The 25,184-nt window shown below is 34.5% G+C and overlaps 1 protein-coding gene across 1 annotated transcript in view; it reads right to left on the reverse strand.

The window, feature by feature from the left end:
- The window catches only part of SNTG1 (syntrophin gamma 1), a 309,019-nt gene that overhangs the window by 53,902 nt on the left and 229,933 nt on the right, over positions 1 to 25,184 (reverse strand). The window contains exon 12 of the mRNA XM_041473703.1: positions 11,403 to 11,441. Within this exon, the coding sequence (XP_041329637.1) occupies positions 11,403 to 11,441 (39 nt within the window). The remainder of the gene's footprint in view (positions 1 to 11,402; positions 11,442 to 25,184) is intronic.

The raw sequence follows: 25,184 nt of genomic DNA on the forward strand, positions 1-25,184 counted from the left end.
TGATTTCACAGTTTTCAAGACCATTAAGCAATAGGTCTAATTAAGCTTAATTTCTAAATAGAAAGTGATAATAACTCTTCTTTATTTATAAAAAAATGAACAGTGCAGTAAACTTTCAGTTCAAATCATATAATGTAATAAGAAATTGTAAATTAATCCATAAATTTAATAGATATAGATAACAGAAGTATTTATTTTTTATTAGAGAAATCAGACAGCACTTATAAACTATCTTCCTTTAACTCAAAATGCATTTCAAATGTATCTACTAAAGAAATGAAGACCACTTTTGAAAAAATAACAGTTGAACAGACAAAACCTGTTTTTAAACAAACTGGTCCCAGTGATCTTCCACTACAGCTGAATAGAGATAATGTTATGGATCACTGCTTTTCTCTTTCACCTGCTTTCAGAATTCGAACTTTCAGTCACAAAAGCCTGAAAAATAAGCTGTTTTTATAAAAACAAATAAATACTCTGCAGTTGAAATCCAGAGTAAATACTTTGACAGACAGTGAGATTTACTCTGTTTTGTTGCACTACGACAAAGAAATTATGTAGCAAAGGCACCATTGATGCCTTTTAGTGGTTTTTAATTTTCTCAATTACTTCTCTTGGTGAGAGATGTTATGAAATCCCCATTCTTAAAGATAGTCACAATCTGATGGGGGAAAGTCCAGAGCAATCTGATTTATGTAGGCCATTCTCTGAGAAGGATTCTGACCAGATGACCTACAAAAAGTCATCCAGTATAAATTATGCTGTGAATCTTTGATCTCAAAGCAGACATATATGTCTTGGAATCTATTTTAAAGTGGTCTTGACTTACTGCTCTTAGAAAAACAGCTTCAGCATTGTTTTTATTATAGTTTCACATTATTTCATTTCCATATACAAACCATATGCAGTAGTTCACATTTCATAATCCATCTGTAGCTGCCTAGGATTGTCTAAACATCCCCATTTTTATCTACCTTAATTTTCAGAGGGGCAGTGTATCAAGTTTCTCACTGGAGATTTCATTCTTAAAATATGCTCTGTAAAGGAATTTTTAGTACAGATTGCTTGCAGGCAAAATACCCTTGAGATTGAAGACATTGCTCACATGCAGCAATGAAAGATGTATCCTATCAACCCTTCTCAATTGCAAACAGGGGGAGAAAATGTTATGATTTGTGAAGGACCCTGATATACTACAGAGATTGAAGAGGAAGGGAAAAAGGAAGTGAGAAGTAAGATTAGACAAGAATAAAGTTGCTAGTAAAGGGCCAAAGTGATGATATATAACTTGCATTCTTACACATTCTTAAAGTAAATAAAATTCTTCTTGGATTATAAAGAATAGAAAAATGATGCTACTCCAGAATTAGTTTAAACATCACTTTGCAAACAGTGGTATTAAAATACAAATGTGTTGAGAAAGAGAACCAGAATGCAGTCCCTTTCTGAAAGAGCAAGGCAAGGCAGAGGATAATTACTGCTAAAATATCCCCTTCAGAAGCTAAAAAAACTCCTAGGGGATGATTAGATGAAGAACATTATATTCAGTATGTTCTACATACTATTATTTTCATGCTTCTCTCCATATCCTATTTATTAACAAGATGGGGTTTTGGTTCTGTTATAATAAAGATGGTTTTAATTTTCCTGGTGTTTAGATTGAATCCAGGCTATCCTGAGGATTCTATAGCTGGTCATTTGCCAACAGCCTGTGGCAGGAAATTAGTAGTAGCGTTCCTAACATTTACTGAACTCACTTTGTGCACTTACTTTTTGACAGTGGAGCAATGCCTGTCAGTAGTTGTTTGTCTCTAGCATCTCAGCATTTCCATGAATTTTGCAGTTTCATTGGAAAAGCTCAGTCTTTAAAAAGTACCAAGTGAGACTCATTTTGCAGAGCTTTCTAGCACTCATGATTTTTTTTTTATTTTTAATAAAGCATCCCATTTTCATGAGAAATGGAGGGAAGCAACCCATAAAATTAAGATTGTGTCCTGAATGAAGTCCAAGTTTCAGTGTAAGATGTTGAGGCTCTTTATCCAGAGTTCTACAGAGGGACAAGCAAGCTCCTTCACCCATAGAAAGAGAACATAAAAACTCCTCCAAGGGTACCATCTGTCTGACTGAATAAGAGATACTGGCAAAATAGTTCAAGGCCCTGTGAAGTGCAGACAGTGACCTGCAGGAACATTATTTAACAATTGATGGATGCAAATTCACAATTAATACTTAGCCAGAAGTCACTCCTCTCACAAGAGACTATCTATTCTTTCAAGCTTTTTTTTTGCAGGCTCAGAGGTCTGGATGCTATTTGCATAACAGGATCAGATTCTCTCCCACTGTCTGGGTCTGGTTTTGAACAGCAGCCTACTTCAGCAGGAGGGGAAGAAGAGCTGGCTGAATTATTCCACCTACTGCCATCAGGGCAGGCGCGTGGGAGCAATAGGTTGGAGTGATGAGTGACTATTGCTTCTACTAAGCAACTACTACAAACAGTAGGCTGTTAAACAAATAATGGGAAGCAGCAGGACTTCTGGATGTATATTTGCAGAAAACAGCTAGAAACTGTACACTACTGTATCTTGATCCTGCTGGGCTTTGTGGGTACTCTTGAGTTGGCTCGGGTGACTCTGGTCACTCAGTACTTACACACTAACAGAGCCATCAAGGCAGAGACGTGTTTTAAAGCAAGAATCCCAGGCACAGAATTGCCTACCTATTTACACCTCCTCAGACCTTCAGACCTGCACACTCTACATAACTTGACTAGTTTGGTTTTTGGTTTTTTTTTTGTTTTTCCCAACCCAGCATTCCTGAGTGATATTCGAACAAGATAAAATGTTTCTTATTAAATAAATAAAGAAATAATTTTGTCAGTTGTCAGCTCCTGAGTACAGTTTTTTTCACCTGACACTGCTAAATCTCTACTTGCTGTGTCATAAAATATGACACACTTACTAAGTTTTGCTTCCAAAACCACTAAGATCAAAAGTAAATATTTTCTAATATTCTTTACATATAACAGATATCGCTCGCTGAGCAGTGTCTCCTAATCAGGACATATAACTCTTTGGAAAGAAAAAAAAAGTGTTGTAATATTGTATATTTCTGGGGGATGTTTCTGCATTTGCAATTAGCTACATATTTTACATTTTTACAGTTTTCCTTCACACATTTTCAGTGGTTAATACTTCTCAGTATTATTTTTTTCCTTCTTCATTTGTAGGTAACCCATAAATTGTCAATTGTTTTGTACTATTATAAAAATCAACTATTTTTGGAAATTCAGGTAGCAACTCTATACCTGATCCCATGGACTGTTATTGGAATGAGAGAGAAAAGACAAATGACCACCTGCAGTCCACAGAGTTCTGTTTAACCACTGTTTTCAGAAGTTGAAGAGAATAAATATTTTTCCAATCAGAAGCTATGATTTGAAGCACCAACCATCTGCACAGATGTAGAATAAGTAATGAGAAAAATGAAGTGTTATTCATTTCTCCTCTTGAAGTAAACTGTAATTAAATATACTTTATTTATGCCTTTTTGAGTCCCATGTGCTCCTCCAATAGAAAATCTATAGTTAAAGTATGTGCTTCATTGATTCTAATTAATTTCTTTAGATGATACAATTCCCCAAGGAATAATGTGTGTATAGGCTTACTGAACACCTTCCTTCTAGTATACTAAAATTAATGTTATTCCTGGGAACTTTTACACTCACTTGATGCAATAAAAGAGACATTACAGTAAAGCATTGCAACATTTTTATTTCTAGCCTCAGCCTCCAATGAAACTTACAATCTGACCAGACAGAAAAAAATCATATCTGTAAGCTACAGATATTAACAATTCCTTATTTAAGGTGAGGCTGGAGAAAAAAAATATCACCTATACTAAATCTTTCTAAGTATAACTGGCGGAAAAAAAAAAAGAAAAAAAAAAGAAAATAAAAGAAAGACCTATTTATTTTGTGGGTATCATAGAATATGCTGAGTTGGAAAGGACCCACCAGGATGATTCAGTCCAATTCCTGGCCCTGCATAGAACACACCTAAGAATAGCATCGTGAGCCTGACAGCACTGTCCAAAAGCTTCTTGAACTCAGACAGGCTCAAGACGGTGGCTCTGTTTCCCACTTTTCCTTATTTACTCTCTCTGTTACCATTTCTCAGGAAATTCAACAGGACATATGCATCATTAAGACATCTATTTCCAATCAAGAATGCTGAAAGTTGCTTCACGTCCTGCTGCTTTGTTGGCCTGTTTGGATAGTAGCGATCCCATCCAGCCAAAAGGTACATGAAAAAGATGGAAGCATTCATTCTAGTAGAATCAAAGGCCCTTTCTTGGTTCAATGTTTGCTATTTATTTCCAGTCTTAGATATCATAAATATCCAAATCCTGCAGAAAATCTGTCCTTTAAATTGCAGGCATCCCTTCCACTGTCCCATTACGCTACATATCCCAATTCTTGGATAAATGGCAATATACCAGATCCAAATATGTTTAAAGTTGGATTTAGTCATGTCATGCATAAATAGAAGATGGGATAAAATGATGCAATAAAAGCAATACCTTTGATTGTTATTTAAACTCAGTGATTTCTTACTGTCTGACCTCACCATAGATACAGAATTATGCTTTTGGGGAGAAGAAGTATTTTTTCAAGTCATACTCTTATGACAAAACAGGAAGCAATTATTCCTCTGATGACATCTGCTATGGCATTCTGATTCAGAGCACTTTGGGATGCATTCAGACAGGATCAAGTTTTATTAGGATATTAAGATCATCCTGTTGCAAAAGGTAGCAGCAAAAGGAAGCAGCTTATTGTAACCTAAAAATTACAGTACTCACAAAGTCAGTCTGTCAGACCTGTGTCTTTCATCTTCCAACCTAAACACCGACCTAACAGTTGAGGTATATGTCTCCTTTTGAAGCTATGGCACTATACAGAAAGACACACAAGACCTGTGGGATCAGAATGACACCCAAGTGTGTAAATAGAAGGTGAAAGATCTGGTTAGAGTACCTTAATCTCAGAAGCAGTAGATCAGGCTGTCCACTTCACAGTTAAATACATTTAAGCCATAGCTATCACCCAAAAATAGGCATAAATATATAATTTTTTAATACACATGTATTTATTTATTTATATTTATCTGTCTATTTGTTTGGAGCACCAATGTACAATAACTAGTAACTCTTCTTCTCAAACCCAAAAGTAAATAACAATTTTTTATCTACTTATCAATTTATTGTGCAACTGTGGGACATGTCTGTTTATTTCACTCACTTTGAAAGGTCTACAATGGAGCAAGGCATATAGAATTCCCTCATTCACCTGTCCTATTTAACCTTTAGTGGAGATACAGTACATTCACCCCTGTATTGGCTAAAGTATGAACACACAGCCAACACAGATTTGGTCATTGAATTTGGTCAGGAAGAACTGCCCTTACTGAAAGGAATTTTCAGGGAGAGATATTAAGATTGCAGATGGGAAAAAAAAAAAAAAAGCTAATACTTGTAACACTAATGAGTTAGTACTAGAAAAAAAAACCAAGAAAATAAATGAGAAAAATATGTAAATGAGGATGAAGTTCCACTTGAGGCAAAATTGAATTTGCTGGACATGCAGAAAGTATTTGATGCACAGCTTGAGACTTATATTTTGAGATTTAAATAAGAACTTGATCTAATCAGTCTTTTGTATCATCTAAATTTCCAGCAGGTGTCCCAATTACTTCCATCCTTTCATGAGCTATAAGGTATGCAGCCCTAGGACAGAAGCATTGCTATCCAATAACTGCAGCAAGTGACTCACAACATGAATTTTATCTAGCTCATCAGGTAATCAACTAGCTTCAGGAAGCTGTCTGACCTTCCTCTCAAAAGTCAACATGGTTTGCTCAGCCTAAAATATTTAACAACCTACCATGTGTATTGCTCTTCAAAATTTTTAATGCTCTGAAGTCCAGAAGCTATTCTAGACTACAATGTAAAAAGGAAGAAAAATCTTTTATTGGCCAATGAAGCATAGTTTTTGCAACAAAGACTGCCTCAGAAGCATCCAAAACAATTACAGAAAGTGCTCAGGGAAAAATATTTCATGTCAAGCACAGAAACTTTTCAATATAGATAGATATATATGGATCAAGATATTCAGTTTATTTTATGGAAAGCTCAATTAAGTATCAATAAGCAACTTAAGACTTTCAAGGGTATATGTTATGCAGCAGTAATCCATGCTGAGTGCCATAGATGCCTGACAATGGCAGGGAATTAGCCCAACACAATTTACACCCTATTGTGCACTTCTGCTTAATTTAACAGCAAGAACTCAGCTTCCCCTGTGTGTTTCTATAATCATTTAACAATAGAAGCTTCAATCCAGAGATTTTCCTTCAAAATAAACCTGATCAAATCCTTACTGTGACAACAGATGGTGACAGAGCAGATGCATCACTGCATCTGAAAGTTCAGTAACTGTCAGTCAAGAGCTGCAGGATGGCTACTCTGAGGTACCACAGAAGAGAATATCGGAAAATAATTAATTCAACAGACAGGTAAAATTATGAAGAAAAAAAAAAGAAAAGAAAAAGAAAATACACTAAGGAGAGGAAAAAAAACCCCACTGCTCTTAATGTACTTCTAGAACAGACTTGTTTTCTTTTGAGGACATGTCATATTTCAGAACTCTCTGGTTAATCACTGCATTTTAAAAATGCCAATACAACAGCAATAGAGCCTATTACTCTGCAATTAGTAACAAAGAAAAAGAAAGGTATGTGTTCTATTTCATACAGGTGTTTATCAGTAGAATAGATGTTCTATCAGTCCCATCAATTCACTTGAGCAATGGAATTCACCTTTTCAGGTGCAACAGAGATGCAACACATCTCTTTGTGTTGTGTCTCTAAGCAAAGAACACTGGCTTGATTGACGGGCAAGACAGTCACCATGACATCTGTGTGCACTCACCTTTATAATAAATATAAGTTAGGTTTTATTAAATAAGCTCACTGAGTCAGACTTTTAGAATTGATTTTAAATGAGATTGTTCTTACTGTAGAACTGTAGGAAAACTGGACAACACCCTATTAAAGCGGAATATGAGGTGACACAACGTAGCTGATCTGGTACAGATGAGTATAGCTGTTTTTATTACTTTATATAAGAAGTAAAGGAAATAGGCATAACCATGTATATTTTTGAATGCCATCAGATGTATCCCATCACCCCATTCTTGGCCATCAAAAATATTATCTTCAAAACAGGGTTCTTGACTGTGGAATCTGACATGCACAGTGATACCCCAGTTTCTGGCCTTAGTGTGGCACCAGTTCATTATGCCATGACCTTGTTTTAAAACTGAGTTAAACACAGTTATACTCTCTTTCTCATTCTCACAAGATTCTCATTATTAACTGTCTACTTTGAATAGACCAGCTACCAATTCTTTTCCCATAAAGCATGAACATTCTAGAGGGACACATTATCCTAAAACTATTTAATGAAAATTTCCTATCTTCTGTATATACAAATATTTCAAAAAGTCTCATGCTACCTGTGGAAAGAAAAGAAACAGTGTTCAAAAAAAAAAAAAAAAGAAAATGATTATAGCATTCTTCCCTGTTACACTTTTTTTTGGTGAATTCAGCATATGAAAGGTGGAGGTTCTACCCTTTGTATTCATCCTAATAGAGATGAGACATACAACATAGGAAAAGAAAGTTTTAAATACACTCCTCTGCCATGATATTTTTATCTATTTCATGTGAAACCTTGTGTTGCCCATGTAGTAGAGAAGCAAGTGTCTATTTATTACATTTGTGAACATGTATGTTAAGTTTTGACTTTCCCATCTGCAGCTGGTGAACATTTTACTTACTTCTTCATGTAGGGACAGGAAGAGGTGAACTGCAGGCCAGAGTAAGATTTATACCTAAACCTTGAATTCCACTGTGTATCTAAGCCAGATATTGCTAATTCATCCTCTTGGCATGGCAACCAGTAAAAGCCAAATCCCAGTGAATTCCAAATAGAAAATGAGAGTTATAATGTATAGTAAAATCTCTAGTAGCTGGAGGCTACATTTGGTTTCTCACTCTGAAAAGGATCAGAAGGCTTTATAAGGACTGCCTAATGCTCATTTCTCTAGATGCTATCAAGTCAATTTTCAGCTGAGATCAGCACATTTGCAAATTCACAGTGGACAATGAAAAGATTGGGAATTGAAAAGAAATGGGCAGTGCTTGTCCTCATTACACCACCACAGTTTACTGACCCGTCATTTGGAAAGAGCTAGCAGGGAGTCGATGCTGCCTTTCAAAACTCACCTGCCTAATGATGGCTTTTGCAGGAGCTGGCATTTGCTGTAATCAGTGTAACAGCTCAACAGAGGTCAGGAGCTCCAAGAAAAGGAAACATGCCCATGTTTCCACTCCCATCCTGGCTGATCAACTTCAGCCTCTGGCTGAAGCCTTGAAATATTCCAGTCTTTGTGCCTCTTTGCTATGAGGTCTATATAATTTTTCTCTGCATTTATGGATATTTTGTTGACAAGGTCATATTTCTTAGTGCATATTTGAAATAGTCAATATATTTTGAGTCCAAAATTATTTTTTTTCTCAACTACTTGTTATTATACTCTTAAATGTTACTATTTACATCCAGTGCATACAGTTCCAATATAGAAAACACATCTAATTTTCTATCTTTTACCATTTCAAGTGTTCTTATCATCATCACTGTCAACTCAGAGAGGGGGAGCTTTATTTCCCTCTTGTCCCACAATCTTCTTCAATTTTTTTTTGTTGTCTGTGGGGTCCTCTTCCAGCATTTTTGCATCATTTTTCCACCACTATTAAATGTACTATCATCATCCTGAGAACCTCTTATTACTTCATGCTGTCCAAATAATTACCATCTTCTTATCAATACACATCACCTTTGATCTTTACATTTTAATTAATATATCTTATCTTTCTAATGATTTTCCAGACAAACCTACTTCCACAATTACTACATTACAGGAAAGCTGCCACATTATGTGCTCTCAACAAGTCTTTTCTAATTACTTTTTCTTTTATCTTTTTAACTTGCTGCAATACTGAGATGTTTGGATAACACTACTGGAGTTGCAGCACCTTACACACCTTTGCAGGTATTTCCTCGTTGTAATGCTAATGGGTCTGTCTGTGCTCCTATTGTCTTCTCCATATCAAGAATATTTTTATGAAGAAATCCTAAGGATTGTTTCCTTGACTCTAGCTTGACAACTGTCTTCCCTTTTACTTAATAATTAAAATCCACATACGTATGTATAAAAATTCTAAGTGAAAATAACCTTAAATTGCCCTGCTAGTGCTCATTAAAAAAAAAAAAACCTGGGGTATTTGTTAAGTGAAATTAAATATACACACCTTTTTTTTTAAAAAAAAGTATAACAGGATGAAGACAACTTTCATGCTCATTATGTGCTTGCAGAAAGAAGTTAAAACTAGCTGTTCAACCTCTCAGATAAAAATTTATTTTATTTTAAAACATCAAGATGACAAGACTATTTGAGATGGTATTTTAATTTTGAGGTAAATGATGTGTTGACAAAACAAGTAAAGTTTCCTGTTTCTTCTCTGCATACCGTGTTAATACTTGCTGTTGACTCTAGCTTGACAACTGTCTTCCCTTTTACTTAATAATTAAAATCCACATATGTATGTATAACATGAAGACAGAAATTAACCTTACATCTTTGTAGCCTTTTCTGACTCTACTCAAAGATATTAACTATTTCATTTAAATTAGGTGAGTTTTCTTAACTTCTTTTATGATAAAAAAACTACAATCCTCTCTACATAAGGTAAGACAAAAAGGAAATCTGGTTTTGAATTCAATGTTCCCTAAAATTTCAGACATCAAGAGATAAGTAAACCTTTTTCTTCTCCAGTATTTGACAGGCAACAAGACCTTTCCAGTCTCACTGCTAATCAAATCAGCCTCTCTTTCCAGTCTGACCTTTTGACTGAGTTTCTTGAAGTGCTCCACAGTAATTCCTTTGGAGTATAATGATTGGTGCTGATGAGAGATGAATGCATTATAATTGCAGGCTGTCCTGACAGAGAGCATGGCCAAACAGCTATTCAAGCCAAGAAAGATATTTTTGCTTTCCACGGGAGTTCTAATGCAGAATAAAATGCCTTGTTGACCCCATGTGACAAGGGTTCCAAAACAGCAGAGATTCCTAAATTATATGCTAGAGTGGTGGGACATTTTAACTGTTTTTTATATATTTCTTGTCTTTATTTTTTAGAGTAATGAAAGCAAAGAGGTAAGTTCAGGGTGAATCATAACAGTGAAAATGGAACCAATTAACTGCTTTTTGTTCATTAGGCAGTATCATCTTCCTTCTTTTGAGATAGGAGCATATCTTTGCACTCTCTGCACTTGATGTTATACAAATTATTACAAAAATTCCCAAATGCAAATACTAACTTCATCTATTGTAGCTTCATTTATACTTACACATATAGTTGTTATTATTGTTAATATTAGTAGTATTATATTATTTTCATTAATTTTTTACATTTGTGCATTGTTTCATGAAGAAAATAGAAAACAAAATAGGAGTAACTCCCTCCTTTGTGAATTACACTCAGTGCAATTCCATATAAATAAAGCTGGACCAGAGAAAGGGAACTGAGAAATATGTTGGCTAACTAAAGATTTGGTGTAAGGGAGGTGAAAGCACTTTTCTTGCTCAAATACATCCTCTTGAAGGCAAGTTTACAGCTCAGTCCTATACATATTTTCTCCTTGTATGAGGAAGCAATTTTTTCCTTCTTATGAATCGGGTTGCTCTGTTTCTCCTTAAAAAGGTTCTTTGCGTGGAAATTATCATTTTATAATTAATAGTTGCCATACACAACGTATACATACTTAACTGTACAGTGTACTGAGTTTTACCTTGGTAACTTTTATTCATCTTTTGTTTAAACAGTAGTGTAGATATTAATTTTTTTATTCCTGCATTTGTCAATAGGCAAAAAAGAAGAAAATTTCCAGAATTTTGGAACATTGATTTCTTCTGGCTAATTCTGTGAAGGATAACGACAACATTCCCGTTTTATAGTAAAATTGGTAAGACACAATCTGAAGAAAAGTATATATATCTTCATCAAATAAGTTAATTTGAAAAGATTAGGTATGTTCTTACTTTGATGAAACACTCCAATTCCCTTTGAGTTGAGAAAGTTAAAACACCAAGGTATTCTCTAAAGAAAATCTACTGAGACTTCTTCAGGTAGAATAATGAATAGCTAGCACACAATTAAAGATAGTTCAACTGAGAATTAGAATTATGAATTTAAAAAACCCAAATTGTTCTTTTTTCTTACCTGCTGGTTTACGGGAAAATTCCTGTTGATTTTTTTAATCTATAAAAACGAATAAAGAAATAGATTAATATTCAGGCACTAGAAAGAACAACAAAACAAAAAAATCCCAACTGGATTTTAGACACATATATTAGACCCTCCCTTCCAAATTATGCTTGGAAAAAAGAAAATAAAATCTCCTGCCGTAAATGAACTGAAACTTTGGCAAGCTCATTTGAGCAATGTAATATTTCTGTGGTCATGAACCACAGGGTTCATTCTGCTATTTAGAATCCAGGAGAGGTGCATACACACAAAATTATTTCTAAATTCTGAAACACTATGTAATTTCCTTTTTTTTTCTTATCACTAGAACAGAAAATTATTAGAAAAAAATTAATTTTTTTCATATTAGAAGATTTAACTCAAAATTATTTCAGAGCAAGTTACTGCCAACCACCAAAGTCATCAAACTCTAAGCAACCTCCTTTCCTTAAGCGATGATGAAGATTTGGGTTGGAACAGCAATGGAAACATCATTTACTCTACCCTTTTATCCTAGGTGCAAAATCAAGTATGCAAAATCAGTTCTGATAATTGTTCAAGTAATTTTTTCTTAAAACATTCAACAATGTCCTTAGGTGAAAAGTAAAGAGAAAACCAGGCTGAGACACCTAATTCATTACAAGCTTCTGTTTAGCCCTGCAGTTCATGGACCTCATCTGAACAAACATTGCCAGCTTTCTGTCACAAGTGTCCAATACAAAAAGAATTATGTGTAGAACATACCCATTCCTACCATTACTAGAAAAAAAAAAAAAGTTTTTTTTAAGCATAAGCTCTGAAAGCTTTTGACAACCTAGTAAATTTAAAATGTGCATTCATGACAGATACCTAATACCTAGAATAAAAACATATTTAAATTAAAGACATTTTCAACTAGGTCTCTGTATGGAATGTAACTGAATGAGCTGAAAAGCCCTGAAAACACAATATAACATTAAACTGCTTCAACCAAACTGCAACATCTTTTTAGAAGAAAAGAAGAATCACCACCGAATTTCCTCCAGTGTTTACAATATTGTCCCTAAACAACACGCAGAGATGTGCTGGCAATGTGTTTTGCAGACTTCAGAACCAGACTGCAGTCGCAAGCTCTTTGAATTCCTCATTCAAATACTGAGCAAGTGTCACTGACATCCCACAATTTTGCTATCAAAGGATAATTCCCACTGTGAAGAACATTATGGCAACTAATTTCAGTTGGTTTTCAAATGTATCCTGCATCAAAAGTGTCAGAAGAACATTTCTACCCTTCCTTCTTTCTTCAATGCTAGTTAAGGAGAAGCATTAGAGGAACAAGGACATTCAAAGAACAAAGAGACAGTATAAATTTAATCCATACAAGATACCAACTCTCTAATGTGATTTTTTTAAAATAAAAAGCAGATAAACCCCACTTTTTTGATCTAAAAAATACTTGAAGACTTCTGGGATTTATTCCTAAATCAAACATTAATTACTCCAGCATGATAAATCCCTGTTTGTGTTAGTAGAAACTATTAATGTCCTTGTCAAAACCATGTATTGTAATCTAAGGAGAGACTACAGCTAATAGCCTGAAAATTTTAAATTCCGAAAGTACAATGTTATGAAAAAGAAATTTTACTTTTCTAAAGATAATACTGAAAATGTTTACTTAGTGGCAAATTACAGTTACATATTAAATAATGTAGGATTGTTTTTATTTAATTCAAACACAAAGATTGCATTTTTTTCACAGGTACAAAGTATATTAGGTACATTGTGTACCGTCAATGTTCTTCTGAAATGTAAGTACATACTTGAAACATCATTTTCTCATTCAAAAATTTCCAGCTCATTTTCTAAAATACAATCTAAGCACCTACATTACATGGTTGTTTTAACTGTTGTTATTTTGATTAATTAAAACAATTAAACTATGTTTTAGGTACATAAGGTGATTTCTTGAAATACATTGTTTTAAATTCTTTTACAGAAACTTCAAAACTGCATCATAGTTGTTCAAGTCTACCTGAAACTAAAAACTGCTAAGTATGATTAGTTTTAGGAACACCTAAATGTTTATCATTCATGTGCATAAATATTGAATAATACAGAATAAAAAAATTCAACAATTAGGCAGCACACATATGTTCTTCCCAGCATGTTACAATGTATATTGAGTAAAATTTAATTTCCAGACCTAAATTATTTGGTCCTTAAAACCTATAAGTAAACATTTTCCAGAAATGAAAGGAGAAAAAAAAATCTTCAGTTACTTTACTAGTTATCTAAAAGAGAAATGTTGTTTCAGTCTTCCATAACTTTACTGAACTCACTGTAATACTATGTGTAATTAAGCACATAGTATTACTGATGCAATTAAATAAAATTTGTTTTCACCAGTTCAACATGCTGCAAATATACATGAATGTAATATTTCTAAATAAAACACCAGCAGACAAATAAAGTAATAAAATAAAGTAAACAAAAGTAAATAAAGTAAATAAAAAACCAGCAGATATTATACTTTAAAAACAGAGGTGTTCTGAGAATATTCTTTAGAAAGATGTGTTTGTACAGAGCAATTAAGAATCAGGAATGGCACAAAAGGAGACAGAAGAAGAAGCTAGAAAACAAACACTTGTCTGAAGACAAATACAATGTAGGCTGATCTGAAGTTAGCAAGAACTACCTGCTTCTACCTCAAACACAAAAAACCAGGTGCTGATGGATGATATTCTATTCTGATTCAATTTCTATTAATGCAAATTAGGAAAAAAAAATCTAAGAACACCATAGAGAAAGTGATTTGGGAATTGATGATCAATTCAAGGTGGAAGGAGGAGGAAGGAATCAGAAAAAAAGTCACTGCAGTATCCTGCATCTGACAAGGAAATTGATAAGTGGTGATAATACAAGACTAATAGTGGTATCATAGAAACACAGAATGGTTTAGATTGGAAGGAACATTAAAGGTCACCTAATTCCAACCCCCTACCATGCTCAGGGACACCTTCCACAAAACCAGGTTGTTCAGAGCTCCAACCAGAGCTCTGGCTTTGAAAACTTTCAGGGATGGGAAGAATATATTTTAGTGAAAGCTGTCAAAGAAGATTGATTCAAAATATAACTGATTGTTAATGGTACAAATACATTTTACTAGCTATGTTCCAAAAATTCATCTCACAGTATGTTTGGATATCATAGACATCAAGAATACTGGGCAGGGAGATGATATGAAGTGGAACATAATGAAAAATGTCCCATGGCCAAATTCAGTCATTTTTGTGCACTAGATGTTTCAACCACAGATGGATATTTTCACAGTGATGGCTGTGCCTGCTCTGCAGAGGAAACAAACAAGAACATGGAACACAGCACTTCTCAGCAGGTACACAAATGAGCAGACCTTGGCTTCAGGTGTGCACAACGATTGCAAATGTTTGGGGCTTTTTAAATTTTATTATTTAAAAGTCTTTGTGCCAAAGAAGCAGTAATACAGTAGAATACTGCCATACTATTCCATACTATTATCTTTTTCCATTAATTGTAGCCTATTATTGTTGCCCTCTGCTGAAATGCAGCTGATTAAGCTCATAAAAGCTGTGTTTTAAATTTTCACATTCAGTTACAGCTGAACTGAATTGTTCACTCCTCTGAGAGATTTTCAGACCTTCTTGGGGCCAATAGCACAGCAATATTTATTTTCAGTTTCCATATGAGGATTTTAAAGTGTAATTTGAAAACTACTATTTATTAAGGGGTTTTTTTCCCTTTCTTACCTATTTATATTAATGAAATCTGCTCTTCCAATTTAATCACAGGATCCCCATGAGATGATGAGGAAATGTATCTTTCAATAAGCACAGGTACTCTTAAAAGTAGTAAGATCAAGAGATTCCAGGTTTCTCCAATCCTTAAAAATTTAAATAGAAGCAATCAGGTGTTTGAAAACTCTATGTGTACCACACTCACTTTGATCCTCTTTCATGATAAACTATACTGTAAATTAGACTCAAAGTTCTAAAAGGTTAATGGGAAAGATGACTAATAGACAATTAAGACTCAGGCAATACATCTGGTCCTAGAAGAAAGAATAACAGAGTAGGTGTTAGTTGTTAGGACAGAGATCCTGACAGAGACCATTCCATTGGAGTACCTAGGGAAACAGCCAAGGCAACATATGAAACAAGTGGGCACCAGTGCCTGCTCAGCCTTTTGCTGACTTAGGCAGTAAATAAGATACTCCCCATGCTTTCACACATGATTTGATCTCTCATTTTCTTGCAGTCTGTAGACATCATATAATTTTGCAGGTCACAGTCATTTTCCAGTTTAAAAGAACCTTTTATTATTTTAATTTATGCTAGCCATTGATATGGACTTCCCCAAACAATTTAGACTCTGTAACCTTCTCTATCAATTGTTTACATTACACAACTGCTGACTCACATTCATTAATAGGTGATTAAAATAGAATAGCTTGAGAAGAATGTAAATCCATTACATACTTCTTCATCTCATGCATAGAGATGAAGACAAGCAACAATACAGTTTGTGCCATTGGGATGTTAAGTGATTCCAAAGAGGAAGCTAGATCATTAAGATCTGGAAGAAAACATGAGTCCATGCTGTGATAATCTTATGTTCCTGAATAAGAAAGAGTACATACCACTTCAAATTACTAGTTGGCTAGTCTTACTTTCTGTCCTTGCTAGGTTTTTATTTACTCAATGGGATAGGGAAATTGTGGTAAGACTGTGAAATTTTGTTGTCCAAGAGTTTATGTCCATTGAAAGAATCAGAGAAGATTTGAAAGAATCACGCAACCCCCACAAAATACATCATATATTGGTGAATGCATTAAATAATTGCCTATAGAACAAATATAGCAGTTCTTGGTGCTGGTTTAACAAGCTGCAGTAGATTTTAGAATTCACACTAAAAATTCCTATAAGCTAAGTTATGCAAAACGATCAGCCAATATGTTCTGGAAAATATGGGAGGATAGGAAGTATTTAATTCACATCTGCCTCTTGACCTACCAGTGATAGCACCATTTTCTGTCGTGTGTTGATCACATTTTACCAGCTGAGTGGTTCAAAGGATAAAAGACTGGGATTACTTCCATCATTCCTAGAATTTTCATGTCCTAGTTGGATTTTTGTCAAGACTAGTCACACTGGATTGCAAACACAGTCAGCCTGAAGGAAATCAGCATAAACTTCTTGAAGGAAGAAAGGGAAAAACTCCAGAATGTACGAACAGTTACATAGAGAAGAGGCTGGATTCAACACTGAATAATGCATAAGCACAAGCATGACCTCTGCCTTCCAGTCTGTTCCTATAGATACCTGCAGGCTGAGTCATCCTCACTATGGTTCCTAGATGAGAACAAAAGTGAGAACCAAGATGATATGTTTCTGCTTATATAATCAATGTTATAAAATCTCTCTTGCAAGCTAAAAAAAAAAAAATTAAAAAGCAATCAAATATTTGTAAAGTTTATAAACAATGAGGATACAGTAGGCATCATTCAGGAAGTCCCTAATCAGCTGTCTGAAGAAGTCCTAAAGTAGCAGATGGCTGGAAAGATAAAAGGAAATATAACTATTCTTCTGTTATCACCAGACACAGGACTAGATGGATCTTTATTCTGGTACAGTTTAACAGTTCTCATGAATCATCTTAATCCATATGGAAACTAAAATGTTTCATTTTAATCTTATATAGGAGTAGAGGAAGAGAGGCCTGAGATAATCTTGAGGTCACATCTGGAAAGCAGAACTCTACAAGCTTCCTTTTAAATCCTACTGACTGCCTCCATTAGCCACCTGTACAAATTAAGCAGAGATCATCCATGTTTTGGTGAGTTCCAATAAATGCAGGTATTTGATAAATACTTTTGGGGTCAACAAAATATAGCTAGTAAAAGTCAGAAGTGCACCTCCAAAAACAGAAGCAGATGGATACAAATCATTCCTAAGAGAAGTATTGAACTTCAGAAAGAAAATATTTTTATATTGAGAGTTATTATTAACTTAGGACACATAAAAGCACTATCAAAGCACAAATGGCCATCTGAAATGTGATCACAAACCTGCATATTATTAAACCTTTTTCCTTCTCACTCAAAAGGATTCAGTGATACATTGAACACTACAAGCGCAGAAGTAATGGATGGATATCAGAAAGAAATACCAGATTTGTGCCTATTACACAAATCTGAAGCATAGTGGGAGCCCTAAGGACAAAAACACAAAACCTACTCTTCAAACATCTGTGATGTTCCAATAATAGAACTGAAATTAATTTTACTCCAATTAAAATTTTCTTTTTTAGAAAGCGTTGTGCTTTTTTTTCACTAGACAGATGAATGGTGTCACTTAATCCTGCAATATTCAACAAGCATTCCTAAAACTGGATGTCACCTTAATGACAATATTTCTATTGCGCCTCTTTAAAGAAGATTCATGTGTTACAAACAGCTTTATAACAGTGAATATCCATAAATAAAATACCAACAGCAACATGCGCACTATCAGAAACACTGAAAACAAATTAAATCCAGTGCCTGAAGAAGCTGTTATGGTTCCATCTGAAAGTAAGAAACATGTCTCTTTGTACTGAAGGTGTATTAGAAGGACTGTGAACAAGAAGAATTGAAATGATATGAAAAAAACCTGACCCAGAAGGAGACACCAGAATCATTGCTTCAGATAATGAAATGCAACTGGATAATTGTGGCTTATATCATAATAGTAGTTGCTCGCTGGAGTATGATTATGGCAGTATCAATCACACTAAGAGTTAAAAAAGCTGGTGTTACTTATTACTACAGGGCAAGGAAGCCATGTCATTTTTCCAGCAGAAACGAGACTTAAACTGTTAAATTACATTATTAAAAATTGATCTATATGTCTCTCCTGGTGTAAAATACCAGATTTCATTACCTCTTGATTTTTCAAGGCAATTAAATATTATAGATAAGCCTAACTTCAATTTTACTTTTCACTTACCATTTCATTACAACTTAACATTTAGACTATATAATACCCAGTATATAGTATTTACTTTCAGAATTTTTCCCAGAATGACAGGGGAAAAACTTTAATAGTATCCACAGTTTATCTTATCCCAGTATTTCTGAATGCAGGTTGCAAGCACTGATATGAATTTGTTCATTCTATGATAACAGAACAGCAACTGTTGCTGAAAAGCAACTCAATCGTTAAAGCTGTTTGTCGAGCCCATTTGTAGAGTCCTGCCATGATGAGTCTTTTAATGCCTCAGAAGTCATTCTATTAGCAAATACACCTCTACTTAGCATTGGTAGTTCTCCTTATATTGAACCAGACCTCTTTCCACTTGCAGTTTAATCCCATTGCTTCTCATATAATCCATCACAGAACCACAGAACAAACTGCTTGTCCTTTGCGTAGTTTTTCTTAAATTGAAACATTTTTCTTCACTTCAGGCAAAGCCAGTTCCATTTCACTCTGTATTTTCTTGCAAGTTCATGCTATCGTCAAAAAGCCAGAGCCTATTTTGGTAGTGCTTATGAGCACTGAATGACACACATTTTTCCTGAATGACCAGGAGAACTGACATTACAACTCTGATCCCCTCAGCCTTCCTCCAAGAGTCTTGCAGCCACTTTTTATCTGCTTAGAGTAACACTGAAATCAGTCATGCCTGCATGAATGAGCAGTACCAGATAATTGTCATTTGACTAGATGGCTTTTGCAACATCCCTCAGATTTAAGCTCCTGGTAGACAGAAGACTTCCCACAATATCAGGTCCAGACACTAGACCAAAGTTTTCATCACACACAGGAGTGAGTCACTCATGACCAACCAATACATCATTTCCTCATGGGACGAATGATCCTTAATCTCACAGCTTTTCCAGCCTGCCAGGCTTCCATTTTATTTTTAATTTACTCTGTCATTAGGCTTGAAACTTCAGCTCCTGTGGGCAGGATCTTAATGCATCACTGCCTGAGGAGGGAATCATTTCCCTATGAAGAAAATCTGTGAGATGAAATGTCTTGTCAGCTAGGTTTTTCTCAATCACAGTAGGTGCTATTGTAGATTTTCCTGGCTTGTTACCAATCACCTTCTCCACAGCCCCATTCCAGATTTCACCCTCTCTGTCAGCTTTCCTTTGCAATTTCTCTAACTACTTCTTAAGAGATTTCACCAGCACATACGTTACAGCTGAGACATCTTCCTCCCTCCTCAGCCTTCTTTGGGAAGGGAACTGCAAACCATAACTCCTACAAATTCAGTTTAAGATTTGGATTTAGACACCTATACTTTTGGTTCCCACTTAAAGTTTCCAATTGAACTGTTAGGAAGTATTGGAAGAAAAATCCATCACAACCCAACTGACATTTTCATCAGAGGTTTGCTCTGTATATGATATGTTTGCTGAAGGTCATTACTCTCCTTTTATGCCTTCCCCCTAGAAGTTCTAGCCACAGCTTTTGAGCCACTTCTTTACTGAGTCAAATGGCTCCTTTCCTTTTAGGTCCCTCTTTCCCACCTGGTCTTTTCAATCTGACTGGACTGAAATAGAATAAAGCATTTTGTTGAAGACTGCAACTAAATGTATTTTATTCCTCTGCCCTCAGTCTGTAGACAATCTTATGACTTTGCTCATGAAGAGTTAACAGTTTGCCAAGTTTGGATTGTTTCAGGATTCCTCAATTTTGAACAGATAATAACATTTGCAGTTCACAGTCCAGCATTTAATATGACAAAAGGGGTATTACAATAACAAAAGAAATGAGGAATTTTATACCATCACATCATATACAATTGTATATAAAAGGAGACAACTGTATTGACAGAACCTAATAGAAATGTAGCTTGTGATTTTTAAAATACATTTAATACTTACACCACAGCATACTAGTCTAAATAAATTCCTGATTTCAAAACTCATTAAATTGGCCAGTTGCCAGTAGAATAGACAAATACCTTTACCTGAGGCAACAAAGCTAAGAGGTTTTCTTTAGTCTTTACAGGTATTATATCTTCCGCCACTCTATAATCAACCCATTCATTTACTTTAGTTTGAGTGGATTAAAAATAAAATTATAGAAACACCTTGTCTTTGTTGTGTCATATCACATTTCACTTCTTCTGTCTAATAGAATTACACAATTTTATTATCTTGAAGCTCTCAGGAATAACAGCAATATTTATGAGACAATTTGGCTGACAGCATCAGATAAACTTCATGTAAGCTAAAAAAATAACTTGTTATTACATTACTTGGATAATTTGCTTGACATAAAATGAAACAGGTGTTGAGAATTAGGTTCACATGATAATAACTTGGTATTAACACAATTGCTAAATTTTATATTACAAAAGAAATATAAATTTCATATGTAAGATCGTTATAAAAGCTGTGTTTTTTCATTACCTGTTTCTGCTGGAAGTTCCCCATTCATCTGTATAACTGATCATTTTAAATTTCACTTGAAACACTACAAAATTACTTTGTAGTGCTTGTATAGTTAAAAGCCACGTCCTCATATTTTATAAAATACACCCTGCCCTTCCTCCTGATACAAGAATAGGCCTCACTCTACTCTGCATTCAGATTAATCACAGGCTCACTCTAACACTGAGCTGACTTTTAATGAGAAACTCTTTTGCAATAAAGCTTCCAGATTGCCATAAATAGGAAAGATTGGACTCTCTTTAACCTTATTTCCCTTAACAAGCTGCTTAGCCATTAGCTTAAAAAGTCTTGAATTTTATTCCCTTCTAAGGAATACAGTTTTCTCTATTGATCTCCAATTTCACCTCATAACTAAGAATTCATTATACAATAGTATGCAAAAATCTCTGTAAATATGGGTTTTCTTAAGTATCTTCTTGTATTTCTGAATAGGAATGCTCAAATACTGATCATTATGGTCAAATACAAGTGTAAAGAGCTGTGTGTTCAGTGGGACCATGGATGACAGGTAGGCCAAGGGGTAGAAGATGTCAAGGAAGAAAAAAGAGTAGGGTAAAAGCTTTTGCATAAATGAATTAATTTTCATCTCAGACTTTTTTTTTTTTTTCATTCTTCTTTGAGAAGTGTGCTAAGGAGCCATTTAATTTTAACAATATTGTTAAACTGGCACTAATAATAGATGGCATATTTTTCTTGCTTTGAACAGAATCTTTTTATCCTTCAATAGGAAGAAGTATAATAGCTAAGATTAATGGGATTTTCTTGACCCTCCCATTTATTGGCATTAAGAATGGCTAAGACAGGCACTGAGGATGTTACAAGAAAATTTATATATGACTTTTACTTAAGTGTGCATTTTGGACAGATTTCAGAACAGCAACTCCCTGGCTAATTACATTTCAGCAGTAAAGGAGATTGTTTAGTCAAAAGTGTAGATTTTTGCTCTATCAGTATTTCTTGTAGTTCAAACATGATTTAGAGGGGGTCCATGGAAGGGCCGCAAAGACAATCAAAAGACTGGGAAGCCTGCCATATAAGGAAAAGCTGAAAGAACTGGGATTGTTCAGCTTTGAAAATAAAGGGGTTAGGGGAGACCTTATTACCATGTTCCAGTATTTAAAAGGTGATTACAAAGATGGACACCCTTTTTACAAGGAGTTACAGGGAAAACCCAGGGGTAATGAGTACAAGATACTCCCAGGGAGATTCTGATTAAACACAAGAGGAAAATTTTTTACAATGAGAACAATCAGTCATTGGAATAACCTCCCCAGGGAAGCAGTGGATACTTTTAAGATTCACCTGAATGGAGTTCTGGGCATCTTGTCTAGACTGTCAGATGACAAGTCAAGAAAGACTGGGTCAGATGATCCTCGAGGTCCCCTTCTAACCTGATATTCTAAGATTCTATAATGCCATAAGCTAATAAATACAAATAATAGTATCCCTCATTTTCAAGACAGCAAGATGTGTACAATTCTCTGAGTTTCAACATTAAAAGTGATATCAAAGGAAGAATCGTTCTTATGACACTTAAATTACTCGAATCAATTAAAAAATATTCTTTATTCTTTTCACAATGTCTTCTCTCATTACTTTAGTGAAATTCTAGTTGTCAATTATGGACATTATCTTTCCTGAAAGAAAAAGGCACACACACACTTACAGAGGAAATTACTCCAGCACTATAGTTAAAAGAAAATCCAGGAAACAAATTATTCAACAAAGGTATAATAAAGACAATGGCATAACTAGAACAAAAAAGCTATAATTTACAAGTGAAATGCATTTATGTCAAGCTGGAACAAAAACAGATGCTGTGTAATAAGTAAAATTGTATGAGATTACATTATTATATATTGTCTCAATGAGAGAATAAACTACATAAATTTGACATTATTATAAAAACTCTTAAAATAGTAGTATATAAAAAAATAGTGTGTAATTTTAAGAAATTAGAACTGAACAAAGTGACTAAATATCTGATTAGTATCATGCCTATTCATAAAACATAGACTGCTGTGAGAGCATAAGCTCAAAACCAAAGAAGAGAATCCCAAAGACGCATGAAGGCACAAATTCCATCAAATACAGAATTACTCTTTCAGCATCAGTACTAACTGCTCCTAGCAGTAATTAGGAGGATGCTAACACACACATTACAATTTGCAAAAGATTTTGTTTTGAGCTGGTCACAACTGAAAGAAAACCAATAATGAAATAAAGTTATATGAAGAGAGTTTTTCCTCTGAAATCATATGCACTGGTTGTTCTGAGCCACACAAAATTTATAACTTCTAACTTACTGCTATTTATTTCATTTAGAAACTTCCTGTACTTAGCAAATGGATTTAGAACAGAAGCTCAATCTCTTGTAGGTTTTAAGTAATGTAGTGAGGGTGTTCTTGGAATGCATATATCTAAAATGCTCCTCACTAATGTATACCTAATATCCTCTCTGGTTTCTAAGATCTGACTTTATTCAAGATTGTGTGACACTTATCAATGGTGACAATCATCTGTTTACAACTGACCTTTTGAGTAAATTCTGATCAAAAAGAACATTCAATATCTTTCCTTTCTTTTTACTGTCTGCCACTAATTTTCTTTTCAAAATGGAGTTAACCAACCCTTTTCTTCTCCTCTCTGTTATTAATGGTATATATCAAAAATATTTGCACTCTTGCTGCTTGCCAGCTGAGGAGATCTCATATTGTCCTATCATGTTTCTGGTTCTATGGGATATTTCCCAAGACCACTCTTAGTTACAAATTCTACTGTGCTACTTATTTCCTCTGTTTTGGGATAGTAAAGCGTTAATCATTTAGCCATGACACTTCCTTTTCTTTCCAGTAGATAAGTAGAGTATGCATCTTACAGAAAATATGGCTATCTAGTGCATTTTGATTATAAAAGTATTAATATGTGAAAATGTAATAGTTATTTAGCACTGGTATCACTGCATTGGTAGACTCCCTTGAGCTCAACAGGAAATACGAATGAAATAACAGGAGTAAACACAGAGATAGAGCAGAGATAAAGAATACAAAGAGCTAGTAAGAAGCTGACAAAAAGATTGGCGCTGTTGAAAATAATCCCTTTACTAATATGAACTTTTGTAATCTTCTAATGCTTGGGACAAAAGATGTAAACATAAAAAAACAAACAAACAAACAAGGAAAAAACCACCCCACAAGATCTTTTTTTAAGATGAAAGCGCAATATTTCTGGAGCTGAAAGGGTAACATTTCTGGAGCTAAAGGAAATTCAATATTAAAATCCAAAGGGAAAAAAGCATGTATCAGAGTTGCAGTTTGACAGCATAAACCTAACATGGCCAGTGAAGCTACACAGACCAGGAATGAGGCAAGTTGGCTTCTTTATTATTTGCTGCTGACCTGGCCAAGATGCAAACAGCCTCCTAAGTCACCCCACTGTAAAGACTGAGTGGTATTATAACCAGAAGTAGGAAGTTTCCATGAGTCTGTTTCTACTCTTTAAAACAAAAAAAAAACAAAAATGTAAGTATAAAACAAATAAGATGGTGTTTTATTTTGGTTTGGTCTATGAACTTACAAAAGTAAAATGAAGAGGGTTTTGGATCAGAAGACTAAACAGAGGTCAGATAGCTATAATTGCTTTAAGCTAGGTTTGGCATGCAATGTATCCAGCTATGTAAATGAAAATTATTTTACTGTAGAGCCGTCTACAAGCCTGGATGTTCTAGAGTTCTATTTGCTATTTGAACAACAGGGAATACTCTTTAACTCAAATTGCATACTCTGTTTTCCTGACTGCTGCTTATTATATTTTTAGATGAAAATGCTGTTTATGGTTACTGTTTGGAAATGAATGAGCTAATAGCCATACTGCTGCAGCAAGTGTAGTTAGCTTAATTAAGGTGCAGACATACACTGCTAAATAGTCTGGAGAGGTATACTGACTATCTCGTTAAGAACATAGCTTTAAAATAATCTGTTTAAAACAGCTTGTCAACAGCCTATTAGGATTTAGCTTCCTATAATATTTTAAAATACAATTTATGTTTATACAGCAATATAAAGATATATTCATGTTAATCTGGTGCAAAAGGAAACACTTCTGATATCAAACACGCAAACACACCAGGATTTATCAATTATTTAAAGAGTAACTGGAAAATAATGTTAGCTCCACAACTCCATACGGGTTATGTCAGCCTAAGGACATATTTCTTCTTGTGAAACACTCTATTTATGATGTAAAAAAAAAGAAAACCCTTCAAAATTAATACTGCTACAGTTACAAAATGGGAAAAA

This window comes from Pyrgilauda ruficollis, unplaced genomic scaffold, assembly GCF_017590135.1.
Source record: "Pyrgilauda ruficollis isolate IOZ18807 unplaced genomic scaffold, ASM1759013v1 scaffold30, whole genome shotgun sequence".
NCBI classification, from domain to species: domain Eukaryota; kingdom Metazoa; phylum Chordata; class Aves; order Passeriformes; family Passeridae; genus Pyrgilauda; species Pyrgilauda ruficollis.